Here is a 15,286-nt window from a genome sequence, read left to right on the forward strand (position 1 = left end):
CTGAAGTAAGCCTATGGATATGCTAATACTTAGAAAAGTCAGTGATAGCAAAGCAGAAATGTTATATACCATGGCACAGCTTGAACAGTAAGCTAGCTCCAAACCATGCAAAATGGAGAAAGGTATACATGATATGATGAGATAAACTCGTATCGGTAGATAATCAGATAGGATAGTTATGGGAATGCCATGCTAAAACTAGGCAAGAAAGAATTGATAATACATTTTTTTTTTTTTTTTTGCTTAATTTTAACAGGCTCCATTTCCTACTCTGCAAAAGAAAAATTTGGAGCAGCTGATTCCTAAAGTTCTTTGACAATGACATTCTGTGCAGTCTTTATAAGACCTTAATTGTAAACCCATGTTCCTTCATGGAACCTAGCTTAGGACTTATAAACAAAATGATTCTAAACACATTTCCTTTATTGAATTATTGAATGAAAAAAGTACAATTTTATGAGCTATTTCCATGATGGATGATTTGTGATTTTGTTTTATTTTTTGTTTTTTGTTTTTTGGGGTTTTTTTGGAAGCAGTAGGATGAAAAACATTCTAAGCCGTAACTCATTGTAAAGAAAGTCTTCGGTAAATTCTTCCATACATCGGTTATAAAGCACATAACTAGAAGACACTTTCAGAAAAGGAAGAAAATGACGGCTTCATAAGAGGATGTCCATATTGATGGCTAACCAGAAAGGTTGTTAGTTATTTTTAGTTTTTAAAGGAATTTTTGTAAACCTGTAAACCTACCACTGTATGGTTACCAACAGAGTCCAGTACTACGGACTGTAAATGTCCTTTTAGGAAGGGAATTGGCCACTGATAGAGGAAAAGTCAGAGGAGGTTTGTTTTGTTTTTCAAATAGCTCTGTCTTTTCCCCACGTCCTGATGATGATATCATTTTGAATGTCATGATTCCCAAAATTAAACTCTGCCAGTCCCAGGATCTTTAAATCCCACACTGATTACATGATAATAATTACCCACCAGCCCCTTTCCCATCATGGCCTCACTCTCCACCCTTCGTTTACAACACAGGCGGTGTTAATGAAGGGTTGCAAGGGTGTCTGTTCAGACGGATGGACTTGATATTTAAACCCATTATATGTACACTTGCACGTCAACCTTTACTTTACGTGGGTCCCCTCCCCTGGAATTTAAGACAACAGCATAGGCTTCATGATTCCCAATTTTGCCCTTTCAGAGCATTGTTCACACAACAGATAAGTAACTCCCCCAGATTTAAATTGTCTTGGTGGTAACCTCCCCCTTTAGCTTTAGATACAGCAGCCAAATACTCATTGACAAAGAACAGGATACAATCTCCTCCTTTTCTCCTCCCTCCTCCAAGAAGCTCATTACTCAGCTCCTGCAGGTGGTTGGCATTCAGAATCTAGTTCCTTCCTCCTAAAAACAATGTGTACATTTCCAAAGGTTTAAGCTTCATGAACTTAATCCTGGAGAGAGAAATATGTTTCTAAAGTAAAATTAGTAAATATCAACTGAGAATCATTGCTCAGAAATATTAAACTGGAAATAAAGGAACATTTGCTGATTTCCACCAATGTATTTTCAAGTGGGGAGACAAGACTAACATACACACACACAGGTAAAATTATCCGTTTTTCCTGTTATAACTGTTGACTTAAGCTAATAGAACCTGATTTAAGTGCCAGGAGTATAATGTAGATCAGTGTTTCCCAAACATGAGTATCTGAACCATCTGAAGTGTTCAAAAAGCTATAAATTCTCAGGCCAAGTCTCCAGAGTTGTTCTGATTTTATTGTCCAAGTGATTATGATGGCAACCAGAATCAAGACTTAGTGTCCTAAACTGAATTTGGTGATTCGAGGCTTATTTGGATTAAATCGAGATGTCCATAGGCAATTATTTAAATTTATTCAAATTATTGTGATCAGTATATTGGACTAACATAGAGAAAACTGTCACTCTGACACCATGGAATTAAATATATCAAACATGTCACATTTTGCCATTTCCTACTGCTATTAAGATGGCTGTATTTTAGTGCTGAGTTAAATTAGTATACAGAGTAAGTTAGAGGTAACACCAATTATCGCACTATGTCAACACTGAGAAAAAAATAACCTAGTAGAAATCAATTAATCAAGAATAAATGTCTAATTCTTCTGATCAAAATTTTGCCAATGATTTTCTAAGAAATTTTGAGAAAATGATTTGCCCTCTTAAACCTCAGTGATCTCTGAAGATGAAGTTGATTATAAATGCCATCTGTTTCATAGGAATAATATGAAGATTAGACATTGTAAGAAAGCTGGATATCCCAAATCGGTCAGATCAATGCAAAGTGTCCTTTTCATTTTCTCTCAGAAACTGGACATAGTGTTATTGGGCTATGTACTGGATAAATGCTGTGAGATGCGGAATTCATAAAGGGATTAGAGACAGTGAAAGTTGAAATTTGGAGGGAAAATAATCTCTTCAAGAACTCTATAATGGGGTACCAAAGAACTGAACAAATCAGGGGTCCTAATGCTTTAGACCTCTAATTGGGAGAATACTAATAGCAAAATGATTTTGACATTTTTATTTCAATTGCCTGGAAAGAAAACTGTTGTGTTTTCCAAAATCCTCTTTTAGACCCAACCATACTAAAAGACAAAGAAAGATGGAGGAGGAAAGGGTACCGCTGATACCCCTGATTGTTTTAATTATAGCAAAGACAATAGCTGTAATTTCTCTCTCCTCTCTCTCTCTCTCTCTCTCTCCCTCCACCTTTTGAGTTTTGGATCCCTGCCAGCCTGTGACACCTTCTTCCCCCAAACCAGTATAACTCCTTCAAAGCAGCATTTTCCTGGCTTTGAATATAGTCTTTAATAAAACCCTCCTGCCTCTCCCTGACACATTCTTCTTCCATATCTCTGTCTCTCCTGCACACAAATGTTGCTTCTGATCTCTTTACACATGAAGATATAGATCTTTGTGTTCACAATGTCTCTTAAGTCTTTATAATAAATATTTACAGTGTGCTGGGTGAGTTCCTTTGGCAATACATTGCTTCTGAACCAGCGCTTAGAATTCTTCTCCAGTTCCAAAGGGATCCCATGTGACATTAATTAAGGTGTGAAATTGCTTCATGTTAATTGCTCACACCCTTCCATGATCTGCTATTAAGACAATTAAATATCTTTAATGGTACATTAACTGACAGAGCAATCTAACCTTTCCACTTCTTAGAAATTACAGAGGGCCAAGGAAAATTCAATTGAATTGGTAGTAATAAGAAGATTAGTCATATTTCATCCTTCTTTGATAGAAACTGATGTAGGATGGGGGTTCTTTATAGAGTGTCATTTGTGAACTTTATCAGAAACTGGAGTTGTATTGCTTCCATTTGGAAATAATTTGTCAGCAACTACAATTGCCTTCCACACAGGTTTTCCAATCTCCCTTATAGAACCATGCTGACCCTCAAAGATTTCCACCTAGTTCTCTCCATAATTACAACAACTCTCACTTTCTAAATAATTGTCAGGAATCCAGCAGTAATATAAGTAATAATTAGTAGCAGCTGTACTGCCTTATATGCCATTTGTGTGGCTCGTTGTTATTTTCAGCACAAATGATCGATCGTGTATTGATCAATTGAGTATCAATTGATAGTCACTAACACTTTGAGAGTATGAAGGTTAAGATTATCATCCCAATTTTAAACATGAGGAAACTGAGTTTAAAAGAGGTTAACTAGCTCACCCAGGTTCGTATAGTTAGAAAGAGGCAAAACTATGACCACAGCTGTTATCTATCAAAGACTGCCAGAGGATCCCATAAGCTGCTGGAGGCTTGACCAATGGGTATATAACATACAGGCAACAGTGACTTGGCAAGTGATTTCAGTGGTGTGGGAGAATAAGCCTAATTAGAGTGGATTCAAGTTATCACAGGAGGTAAAGAAAAGAAGAAAGTAATATTAAGTCACACTTTGGAGGAGCTCTGCTGTAAAAAAGGAGCAGAGAAATAGGAAGCAGTAGCTGAAGAGAAATATGCGAGTTACAGTGGGGTTTATTGGCTTGTTTGCTTAGAGCTATTACACCATATTTATAGATTGATGGGAACATGTGGGGAGAAGTGACTTTGGGCATTAGAGGAGAGATGGTCACTGAATTATACTGACCAAAGGGAGTGGGCTCCAGCATGGAAGTGGCAAGTGGAGGGCCAACTTTAGACAGGTGCAGAGAGGGTTCAAGCTCTGTAACAAGCAGGGAGCCAGAACACGTGTGAGCGGATATATGCAGGTGGGTCGTTTTCATGGTGGATATACAAACACTTCCTCTTCTTCTTTCTACGTGAAATGCAAAACAAGGTGGTTTACTGATAAAAAAGGAGGAAGGAAGGGAAACATGAAGGAGAGAGAGGGAGAGGAAGGAGAGAGAAAGTCAAGAAAAGAAAGAAGACAGGCCTATTGCCTGAGTCTGAGGAGAGTTTGAGGAGTTAAGTGAAGGCATGTAATATCATGTGGGAAGAATGGGAGAGGAAATTGGCAAGAGAAATGCGGTAGGGTTCCAGGAAGTGCTGAGCACCCCCATGAGGACTGGGATCAAGATCTTGACTTGAGACCAGTCAAGAAAGATTTATGTGTTTGTTTTTTCTCAGACATATTAAACTATCTGACTGTAAGCTTAAAGCAGGAACCCTAGAGCTAATCACACACGAGTTTTAATGCTGATTCTGCCCTATAGTGTCCTGCAATACTTCCAGCAAACTACCCTTTCTGTTCTCTAGTTTCCTCAGTTGCAAAGCTAACCAATGAAAGTATCTCTCTTTTGGGTGTTTAAAAATAATCATAGTGTATATAAGGTGCAGATATATATTAAGTATATCTTATACTTAATATTATACTTATAATATTAAGATATAATATTAAGTATATCTTAATATTATATTAAGATATAATATTAAGTATATCTTAATATTATATTAAGATATAATATTAAGTATATCTTAATATTATATTAAGATATAATGTTAAGTATATACTTAATATTATATTAAGATATAATGTTAAGTATATACTTAATATTATATTAAGATATAATATTAAGTACTCAATTAATATTAGCTATGGTTGTGAGGACACTGCTTAGGAGGAGAGGACCCACTGGATGGTAACTGCATCTGGTTTATTACAGTTGTCTGATTTATAAATAACGGCCACTTTTGAGATTCCACTTTTTTCATACTTTTAAGAAAGGCATTATTTTGGTTTGTTTCCCAAGAAAAGTTTGTAACTGATATAAATGTGACTCTTGAATGTTAAAAATTACAAACAGGGAATCTGAGCTAGTAAAGTGGCAAAGAACGCTTGCATATTTCTGATAACTGCATTTGCAACAAAGGTACCCATGAAAAGAATATAATAGAAGAATAGTAATTGGAAACCATGTCCTGGAAATCCTGTACCTAATCTTATAAAGAGGAGATGTGTTTTATTTTTTACAAGATTTCAATGCTCAGTGATATATATTAGATCTCTCTCCTTTCTAACAGTATAATCTTGCATTTAAAAGTAAAGCAAAAAAGAAATTAATAAAACAAATACTATGTAGTATTCTAAAGTTGGTAGCTTATGGTCTTGTTATGACCAAGTGTAGCATCTTATTTATGATAGCAGGACTGCATGGCTTTCTAGAGGAATATAGCCAGTGCATCTCAGGTGGCTGTCAAAATGACAGACTTCACCAGGCCAAGTCACAACGTGACATCATACAGGTGTGATCTGTTCACATTAATAAATTGAACTGGGAATTTCTAGTGATTTCTGTGTCTTAAAGTAATGCATAATATGGGCTCTGCTATTAGAAACTTTGTGTGTTCTCGTGTCTGCACATGAGGAAGAATATTCTCTCACCAAATCCCTCTACCTCATTTTTACTCTGAAAGCTACAGTGAATCCTTCTGCTTCAGTGTACTGTGGATCAAGAAAAGTCAAAACATGAATAAAAGGAGACACCCAAAAGAAGGAGAAGAGAAGGGAGAAGGGTGGTGGGGAGGAGAAGAAAAGAAAAAAATCAAAACATATATCAAAATGGAGGGAAAAGAGAAAGAAAACTGAAATGAAGAAAGAGTGTTACAGAATGAAATAGATATGCTTCCCTTTTCAGAACATTATCTCCTTTTATCATTTATCCAAAACTATTATGATACCACATGTGTTAGAGGAATAATGATATGTATCTCAAAAACATCCTGTGGGATAAAAAAAGAGCAAGTATTCTTTTTTATCCTGCTTTAAAGAAGAAAGAGGGCATGGAATGCGATCAAGAACCAACCAGAAGTGCCAGGTGAAACAGAAGCAGTGTTAATCAGGCATTGTATCATCAGGCACTGAACATTCTTGATAGCTGGATATTGAGACTCTGTTGAAAAAATAGTATAAAGTGAAATCAGAAGGAAACACAGTTGGAAATCAGTTCCATGCCAAATGGTAGCCATTAAATCATACCCACTGAAAATAAACTCTGTATCACAAGTGTAGTCCACAGAGTCTTGGATGACACATGGGTAGATAATAACATCTCAAGTTGCCTAAATCAGAGAACTTGTGTCCAATGGTTAAATGGGCATTGGCACTGAATCTGAGTTTCTGAGAACTGTGATTGGGGAGCTGGGAAAACAAGAAATACAGGGAGTTGGATTTTTTGTTTGTTTGTTTCACTTTATTCCCAGGCTGGAAATTATTCCTCACCAAGAGTAGCTGAAGTGGGCCAAATGCATACAACAGAGGGCACCAGAAGAATCTATTCAAGAACAAAGAGGTTTTTAAAACATTGTAGAGCTTCCTAAAGCAAGATAAATCTATTTCTAATGAAATAATAGCTTATTGTAATAGAAAGTGATGGAAAAGCACTCCCCCGTAAATATCATTGTACTTTGAAATAATGCAAATTAAGAGATCAGAGGTCATTTCAATTACTAATAATGACCTGATTATCAGGAAGAGAAAAACTTAATCTTACATAATTGCAGGGATTATTTAGGAAGACAATTCTGCAGCTGCAGAAAGAACTATTTGAAAATCAGAACCTAGGTGGTTTCCTAGACATGCTTCTTAAATATTTCCCATAATAGAGGCACCTGGATGGCTCAGTTGAGCGTCCAACTCTCGGTTTCAGCTCAGGTCATGATCTCATGGTTCATGAGTTCAAGCTCCATGTCGGGCTCTGTGCTGACAGCGTGGAGTCTGCTTGGGATTCTCTCTCTCCCTCTCTCTTGGCCCCTCCCCTACCCCCCCCCCAAAAAAAAAACCCAAAAAACCTAGAACACATTTTTTAATAAAAAAGATAAAGATTCTCCACAATTTCTTAGGAGTATATGTTTGGAAATCAATACCAGAACTCCAAATTCTAGTACTAGTAGCTATATAAAATTATTTTTTTATTGTAAAGTATATGTGATGCTCATATATGGGGTTAGTAACTCTTGATTTGTTATTTTTTGTTTGGTTAGTCTTCTTAAGTGCTACATTAAATTCCCCACAAAACAAAAGGATAACCCTTCTTAACATGTTAGCTTGACCAAGTGAACCCCACCTTTCAATTGCAGTCAAAATTATGGTACTTGGAGTATATCAGATATTGTGCATGTTAGATAAGCAGCAGGTCTCACATGTAATGGTGCCTCAGCTAGGTTTATTTCTAAGAACTTAACAATTGTGTTTCCAAGATAGCAGAACTCATGAAAGTTTCAGATGCTGCCAACCATTTCTTATAGAATCTGTGCAGTAAGATTCAGTTTGATTGATTCTTTCTGACTAATCTGACAGGCTGTATTCAGGCCATATAAACATAGTTAGACATTTTTCCAGATAATGAGATTGAATAAATAGATTTTTCCCTATAAACTCCTGTATTTGATGGACATATTTTTTAACTCTTCATTCACTATCAAATTGAAGCTGACAGATATCAGGATAGTGGTTTAAATCTAGCGTGGAATTCCATAATTCTGACACAAGTTAACCCTGCCAGGTTTAACCCTCCTACTTCTCTATCTTACCCCATTCTTCAACCAGTCACTTTTTCTTACATTACCTGCACTTCATTTCCTCACTCTTCTTCAGTAACCTGGCCATATCTCTAACTCCTCTGCATCAAGGCTAAATCAACATCAGATAGCTATTGTGATGTCCTAATTTCCATTCACCTCTCTACCCTGGCTCTGAACAGCCTGTGATTTGTGTGCATGTCTGTGCTCTCCTTCTTCACCCTGAGCTCCATGAGGGCAGGAATCAAGAGGTCATTTCTTGCAGTTGCCAAGGAATTTAGCAGAGCTCCCAGCACAAATTAAATGTGCACCCGTTTATAGAATAAATGAGCAAATCAATGCTTGAACAAATGCATCTTTAGATATTTGTTCACAAAAGAGTAACTGGAATTGGAGGAGGGAAAAGAAAATGAAAAATCCATATTGAATGAAAGTGATACAACATTAGTTAAGCCAAGTTCATCCTACCAAAGGCATCCAAGATACTCTGCCTCTACCAAGTCTACATATGAATCTCGGGTCCAGTCGGGTCAGAAAATATTCTCCACTGTCCTCCTGTTGATCAGTAATTTAGAGCGTTAGCTCCAGTCAGGACACCTGTAGAGAACAACAAACTCTTCTAAGATAGAAATGTCTAACAGAAATATCATATGAACTACATGGGTAATTTAAATTATCTGGTATTCACATTTGAAAAATAAAAACAAGCATGTGATGTAAATTTTAATAGTATATTCAGCCCAAAATATCCAAGATATCATGTACTCAGTATGTAATCACTTTAAGACATTACTACTGAGATAGTTATTCTTTTTGTGTGGTCTTTAAATTCGGTGTTTGTTTTATACTTGCAGCACATCTGAATTGGGAATAACCACATTTAATGCTGAGTGACCACATATACCAAATGGATAGTATATTAGGCAGTGCAGTTCTAGGGTATTCTCATCAGATTTTCCTCTTACCAACTCTATAACCCCTCAGTTATATCTCAATTGTCTCTGTCTTGCTGTGCTTCTAAGACTAATACTTTTGACTATTAGGGAATTGTTGACTCTTCCTATGCAAATAGAACATTTCTGGCTTTAATAGTCATCTCTTTGTGTATAGCTTACACTCGTTATTTGTGTGTGTGTGTGTGTGTGTGTGTGATTTTTTTAAGTGTGTGTAATTATTAATTGTGTTAAATAGACACAACATAAAATTTACCATTTTAGCCAAAGTAAGTGTACATTTCAGAGCCATTAAGTAATTCACATTGTACTTGTACACGTTACCATTCTCCCTTCCCCCAGCTCCAGGAAACCACTATTCTCCTTCCTGTCTCTATGACTACTTTAGATATCCTATGTTAATGGAATCATAAAATATTTGTCCTTTTGTGTCTAGTTTACTTCACTTAGCATAATGTCCTCAAGATTCATCCACTCTTGTGTCAGAATTTCCTTCCTTTTTAAGGTTAAACAATATTGTATGGTATGTATGTACTACATTTTGTTTATCATTCATCCATTGATAGATATTTTGGTTACTCCTGCCTTTTGACTATTGTAAATAATACTACTCTGAACTCAGTGTGCAAATACCTGTTCACATCCCTGTTTTCATTTATTTTGGGTATATTGAGAGGTGGGATTTCTGGATCATATGATAACTCTATGTTTAATTTTTTGAGGAATCATCATATCATTTTCCATAGTGGCTGTACATTTTACATCTCTACCAGAAATGTACAGTGTTTTCAGTTTCTTCACATACTCACCAACACTGGTTATTTTGTTTTTGTCTTCATTTTTGATAATAGCCATCCTATTACATAGGATTCATCCTATAGTGGCATTTGTTTTCATTAACCTTTTTTGGATGACATTAAGAATATTTAGTAGAGGTAAGGCCAACTTGGATCTCAATTAATATATGAATATAATTTAAACGTTGTCTGATATAAGATAATCTTTTGTTGCATTTTTTGATGAATTGCTCTCCTGCTTTTGTTAAGAACTCTTGATTAGGATTTTGAAGCCTTACATTCTCATCCTGGCTTTGCTGCTACCCACCATCTGACTTTAGGAAAGTTGCTTAGTTTCCTTTATATTTAAAAACGTGGATAAGAATTTCTCACTTTATTCATAAGGTTAATATGATTATCAAATGAGTTAGTCAATTTAAAATGTCTTTGAGAAATCTTGCATAATAGATTCATTTAAGGGATTAAAAGTTTATTTACGAGATTATCATTGTGGTTACGTTGTACATCAATGTGATGGGTTTTACATTTTGCACATCTAATGCACTTTATAGAACAGTTATACCTTCTGTTCTCTTCTTGTACTCTGTGTCATCTTTTAATTGTGTGCCATTTAGAATAGTACAGTTATGGAGTGTTGATACAACTACCCAAGGGAGCTATATTACTGGGGAGAAATGTTTTGTCCTTTCTTTGCTTTCTAATTGGATCGTGTTCTTTTAACTACATTTTCATTCAAAATTTGATTGAGATTTGTACCCCTTGATTTGTCAGCTTCTTGAGTTAGACAGTATTACAGACATCCCAGAGTCTATCAATAATAATGAAAATGAAAGCCCAAGAAACTAATCTTGTTTGACAAAGTTTTTGCTCTCTTTGTTTATACTTGCATGTAATTCCTTGATTGACTCAAGTTTGTTTTCTTTAAAGAAACAATTCTTTCTTTAAACAGAAATACAGAAATTCAAATATTTATTTGACTTACTGAAGGGGGATTTTCAGCAAACTGAGAAACCCACTATTTACTCTTCATTTTCCAACTAAGATATATGGACTAGTTTTTTTCAAAACCCAGAATTTTATTTTTCCATTTGATGAAAATACTGGAAAGTTAGTGAGTAGGCCTGGAAGAAGAGCAACTTACATGCTCTGCTATGGTACTAATGAGTTTTGTTCTTTTTGAAACACTGAAAATTTTCAGATGCCAATTTTAAAAAACCTCTTTAAGGACTTGATACCAGGATGGCCAGCAGGGTTTAGTTATTGGGAAAGTTGTCTACAGTGGTAATTGTAATGGCAACATTTCACATTGTCATAACTGAAGTATTTTATGTATTAGTGAGAAATAGCAAAAAAAGAAAAGAAAAAGAAAAAGAAAGCAAAAGAAAAAGCAAAAGAAAAGATAAAAAGTAAAAACAAATGCCCTGGGAAATCTAGAACATAAGAACATAAGGAAACTAAAAACTAAGTAGTAAAATAAGAAATTTAGCTATAAAATTATTTTTAAAAATGTATTCTTTTTTAAATCAGAAGTAACATCCTTCATGTACCTCTAAGTTGGGAGTTTAAGAAATTTGCAGGTCAGAGACGCCTGGGCGGCTCAGTTGGTTAAGTGTCTGACTTGGGCTCAGGTCATGATCTCACGGTTTGTGGGTTTGAGCCCCGTGTCTGGCTGTGCTGACAGCTCAGAGCCTGGAGACTGCTTCAGATTCTGTATCTCCCTCTTTCTCTACCCCTCCCCCTCTCACACTCTGTCTCTCTCTCTCTCAAAAATAAATAAACATTAAAAATTTTTTTAAAGAAATAAAGAAATTTGCAGGTCAAAATATATTGATTATGTATATTTTTTAAAAGATAATTTTTGTCATTCTTTGAGACTCTGATTTAGCAGCTTGTAGTCAGTCCTGGGGATATATTGGTTTTTATAGTTGACTCACTGGCAAAGTAGGAAAAGCTGTGTTTATGGCATCATATGAATAGCTTTCTGATGGAATCACTTCATTACTTCTGAGTTCCCTGTGCACTTACTTCCCTGTGCAAATATCTATATTTGCATATATAAATGTATGCTTTAATTTTGGAGATTTTAACACTTTCTCTGTAACAGAAATATAGGTAAGAGACATTAGACTTGAGGAATTACAAGATTTCAATAGGATCTTCCACATGGATCTTCTGTCTTTTGGAAAAGAAAGTAGAAACTTAAATTATCTAATGGCATCATCTGAAAATTACAGAATTATTTCTGAATTCATTTACTCTGTGCAACTTTGCTACGTAAGCCAGAGGTCTTTTGGGATGTTGGAGAAGCCATTTAGTACAATAATTGAAATACTTTAAAATCTCATTTAAAATATGTATGTAAAAATATATATATGTAATAATTTTGCATGATATATTTAGCAAAAATAGTTTATATATCCCTTTTGTACTACCTGAAGTGAGGTTCAGTTTGCCAAGATCAGCATCATCTGGGAGCTTATTAAAAATGTAGAGGGGCACCTGGGTGGCTCAGTCAGTTAAGCGTCTGACTCTTGGTTACGGCTCGGGTCATACCTCATGGTTCTCTGGTTTGCGCCCCGCATGAGGCTCCGTGCTAAAAGCATGGAGCCTGCTTGGGATTCTCTCTCTGCCCCTCCCCTGCTTGTGCTCTCTCTTTCTCTCAAAATAAATTTTAAAACATGTAGAATCTCAAGTCCACAAAAACGTGTATCAAAATCTCCATTTTAACAATATCCTTGAATGTTTCAAAAGCACGTTATTGTTTAAGGAGCTCTACCACTGAGATGTTGTGAAAAAACCTGTCTCCTCTTCACTGAACTAGTGTAATGAGACCATTTCTTTTTTTTTTTTTATTTTTTTTTTCAACATTTTTTATTTATTTTTGGGACAGAGAGAGACAGAGCATGAACGGGGGAGGGGCAGAGAGAGAGGGAGACACAGAATCGGAAACAGGCTCCAGGCTCCGAGCCATCAGCCCAGAGCCTGACGCGGGGCTCGAACTCACGGACCGCGAGATCGTGACCTGGCTGAAGTCGGACGCTTAACCGACTGCGCCACCCAGGCGCCCCTACCATTTCTTATGTCTTAACTCTCTTAATCTAGTTTTGAATTTAGAATACCTTTAGCAAAAAAAAAAAAAAATTATCACTGTGTTCTCTGAAATCTGTTATTCAATATTTTCATGAAGAGATCAGCTCCTTCATTCTCTTAAACATCTTTGGACACTTCCTATATTCCCGACATTTAATCCTCATAAAAATTCAGTTTTTCAGTGATGAAAATGTGTCCAAGTTAACAGAGCTGGCAAGTGACTGAGTAGGGACATGGACCCAGGTAGTGTGGCTCCCAAATTGGTGCTCTTTTTTTTTTAATTTTATTTAATTTTATTTTTTTAATTTACATCCAAGTTAGTTAGCATATAGTGCAACAATGATTTCAGGGGTAGATTCCTTGATGCCCCTTACCTGTTTAGCCCATCCCCTCTCCCACAACCCCTCTAGTAACCGTCTGTTTGTTCTCCATATTTAAGAGTCTCTTATGTTTCATCCCCCTCCTTGTTTTTATATTTTTGCTTCCCTTTCAAATTTGTGCCCTTAATCACTGCATGACATCCAGTCAGTCATAACCATGCTCAGCTCTCCTGCATCATGGCAAAACCCAAGGGAGGAAGCTATTTGATTGGTAATAATATTCAGATTACCAAAGCACTGCAGCGATGGTTTAATGGATGGAGGGACTTAACTCTTTGTTCCTAAATCAAGGATAAAAATAATTCCTGATATTTGAATGAAATACTTCATGTGCTTGTATATAGTCACATATGTCTATTTCACAACAATATAATGAATGTTTTAATGTATTCCTTATGCTGATAGATCCTGTCTTACAAGAATAAGAACTGAATTCTTATGCATTGAAAAAAATATTCTTTTTATGCAATAATCTAGCAACAGCCATGATAATTCACAGATGACTAACCTTTGGAGCCAGACAAAACAATAGAGGAGAGAGAAACTGTCTTATGTAGATGTGAACTAAAATTTCACAGTTGCATATTCAAACTCGAAGCAATTGGGAAAATGGCGTTGTTGATTTATTTCTCTGCCTTCCCTCCTATTATCACCTCTTATGTAGGGTGCCCTGAAATTTGGTGCAAAATATTTCAATTTGATATAACAATGTCATATTTCTTGTAGTAAGGTAAAGATTAGGAGCATGTATATAAGGATTTTTTTTTTTCCTGTGCAAACTAGATTGCAGACTAAGGACTAAGAAAATATCTATTTCTATCCTTTTAATGTTATGCTCGCAATGTCTCTAACTCCTGTTATATAGGTTAGCAGACAGGTAAGACTCAAGCCTTATCTGTAAGAGAACAGAAACCACTCTATGTCCACAGTTCAAGAAGACTTAAAAGGTTATGACCGATAAAACTAGTAGAGGGTCATTTATATCCACTAAATATGTTATCCAGTTAAAACTAGTTTTTACACAGGAGAGAAGAGCTCATGGTGAGAGTGAAGAATATTGTGAAATTAAATTTGAGATGTTTATGGAAGCCAAACTGATGCCACTATTGTAATAAGTAATTGATGTAATTTTGCTTTTCAGTGTGTATGTACAGAGAGCCATCGCTACATGAAATTGGAGAAAAACAAGGGCGTTCGAGGAAAAGTTCTGGAACACCAACCATGAATGGAGGCAAAGTCGTGAATCAAGATTCAACATAGCTGAGAACTCTTCCCTTTGTCCCTCTCTCATCCCTTCCCTTTATCCCCTCCCCTTTACCCATTTCCTTCCAATAAATCCACCCAAGGAGAGGAAAATAAAATGGCAACCCAGGACCTAGTGACTAAGATTCTGCACTCAAAATCTTCCTTTGTGTAGGACAAAGAAATTGAACCAAAGCTTGCCTGTTGCAGTTTGGTAGAAAATGCACATGCACAAAATTTTAGCACACATAAAATCAAGGGAAAAAATAAATCAAGACGCCACAACATTGTGTTGTTATTAATAAAAGGCCAATTATAATGAAGACATAGCTATAATAAATGTGAAATAAAGTTATTATCTTAAAGAAAAGGGTTTTGGAGATTTTAACTTAGAAATCAATGTAATACCCTAAATAACTTAAACTTTGGATAATGCTATGATGTGTGCTGTGTTTTGAATTTGAATTTTCTTTGGGCATCTGGAATTGACACATAATTACATACTGTTTCCAGGATTTTTTTTTTTACCATGATATTGAACATGTACAAATTATAGATTCTTCTAACACCTGTATGGTATAAGCCAGGAATCATTTAAAAGTTTAAAATTTTATTCTTGAAGTTGTTACTTAAGATTGTTTCATGCAAAGGATAGACTTCTGTTGAACTTAATGGTGTTAGCTGATATCATTCCTTCATAAAAAAGAATTTCAGATTCACCTAGGAGATTATCATATTTTTATCAAAGGGATTAGTCTAGGATCTCATTTTTTTTTTTAGTCATTTAGAAAAATAAAAT

General features: G+C 35.6%; 1 protein-coding gene across 2 annotated transcripts in view; it reads left to right on the forward strand.

The window, feature by feature from the left end:
• FGF12 (fibroblast growth factor 12) overlaps positions 1 to 15,065 on the forward strand; it is a 261,257-nt gene extending 246,192 nt beyond the window's left edge. The window contains exon 5 of one of the 2 annotated variants that reach the window (XM_042955264.1): positions 14,387 to 15,063. In XM_042955264.1, the coding sequence (XP_042811198.1) occupies positions 14,387 to 14,505 (119 nt within the window). In that variant the 3' untranslated portion in view covers positions 14,506 to 15,063. Of the gene's footprint in view, positions 1 to 14,386 lie in introns of both variants that reach the window. The other variant, XM_042955263.1, reaches the window with a different exon arrangement.
• Positions 15,066 to 15,286: the final 221 nt, after the last annotated feature.

The sequence above is a fragment of the Panthera leo genome, chromosome C2 (genome assembly GCF_018350215.1).
Source record: "Panthera leo isolate Ple1 chromosome C2, P.leo_Ple1_pat1.1, whole genome shotgun sequence".
Classification (NCBI taxonomy): domain Eukaryota; kingdom Metazoa; phylum Chordata; class Mammalia; order Carnivora; family Felidae; genus Panthera; species Panthera leo.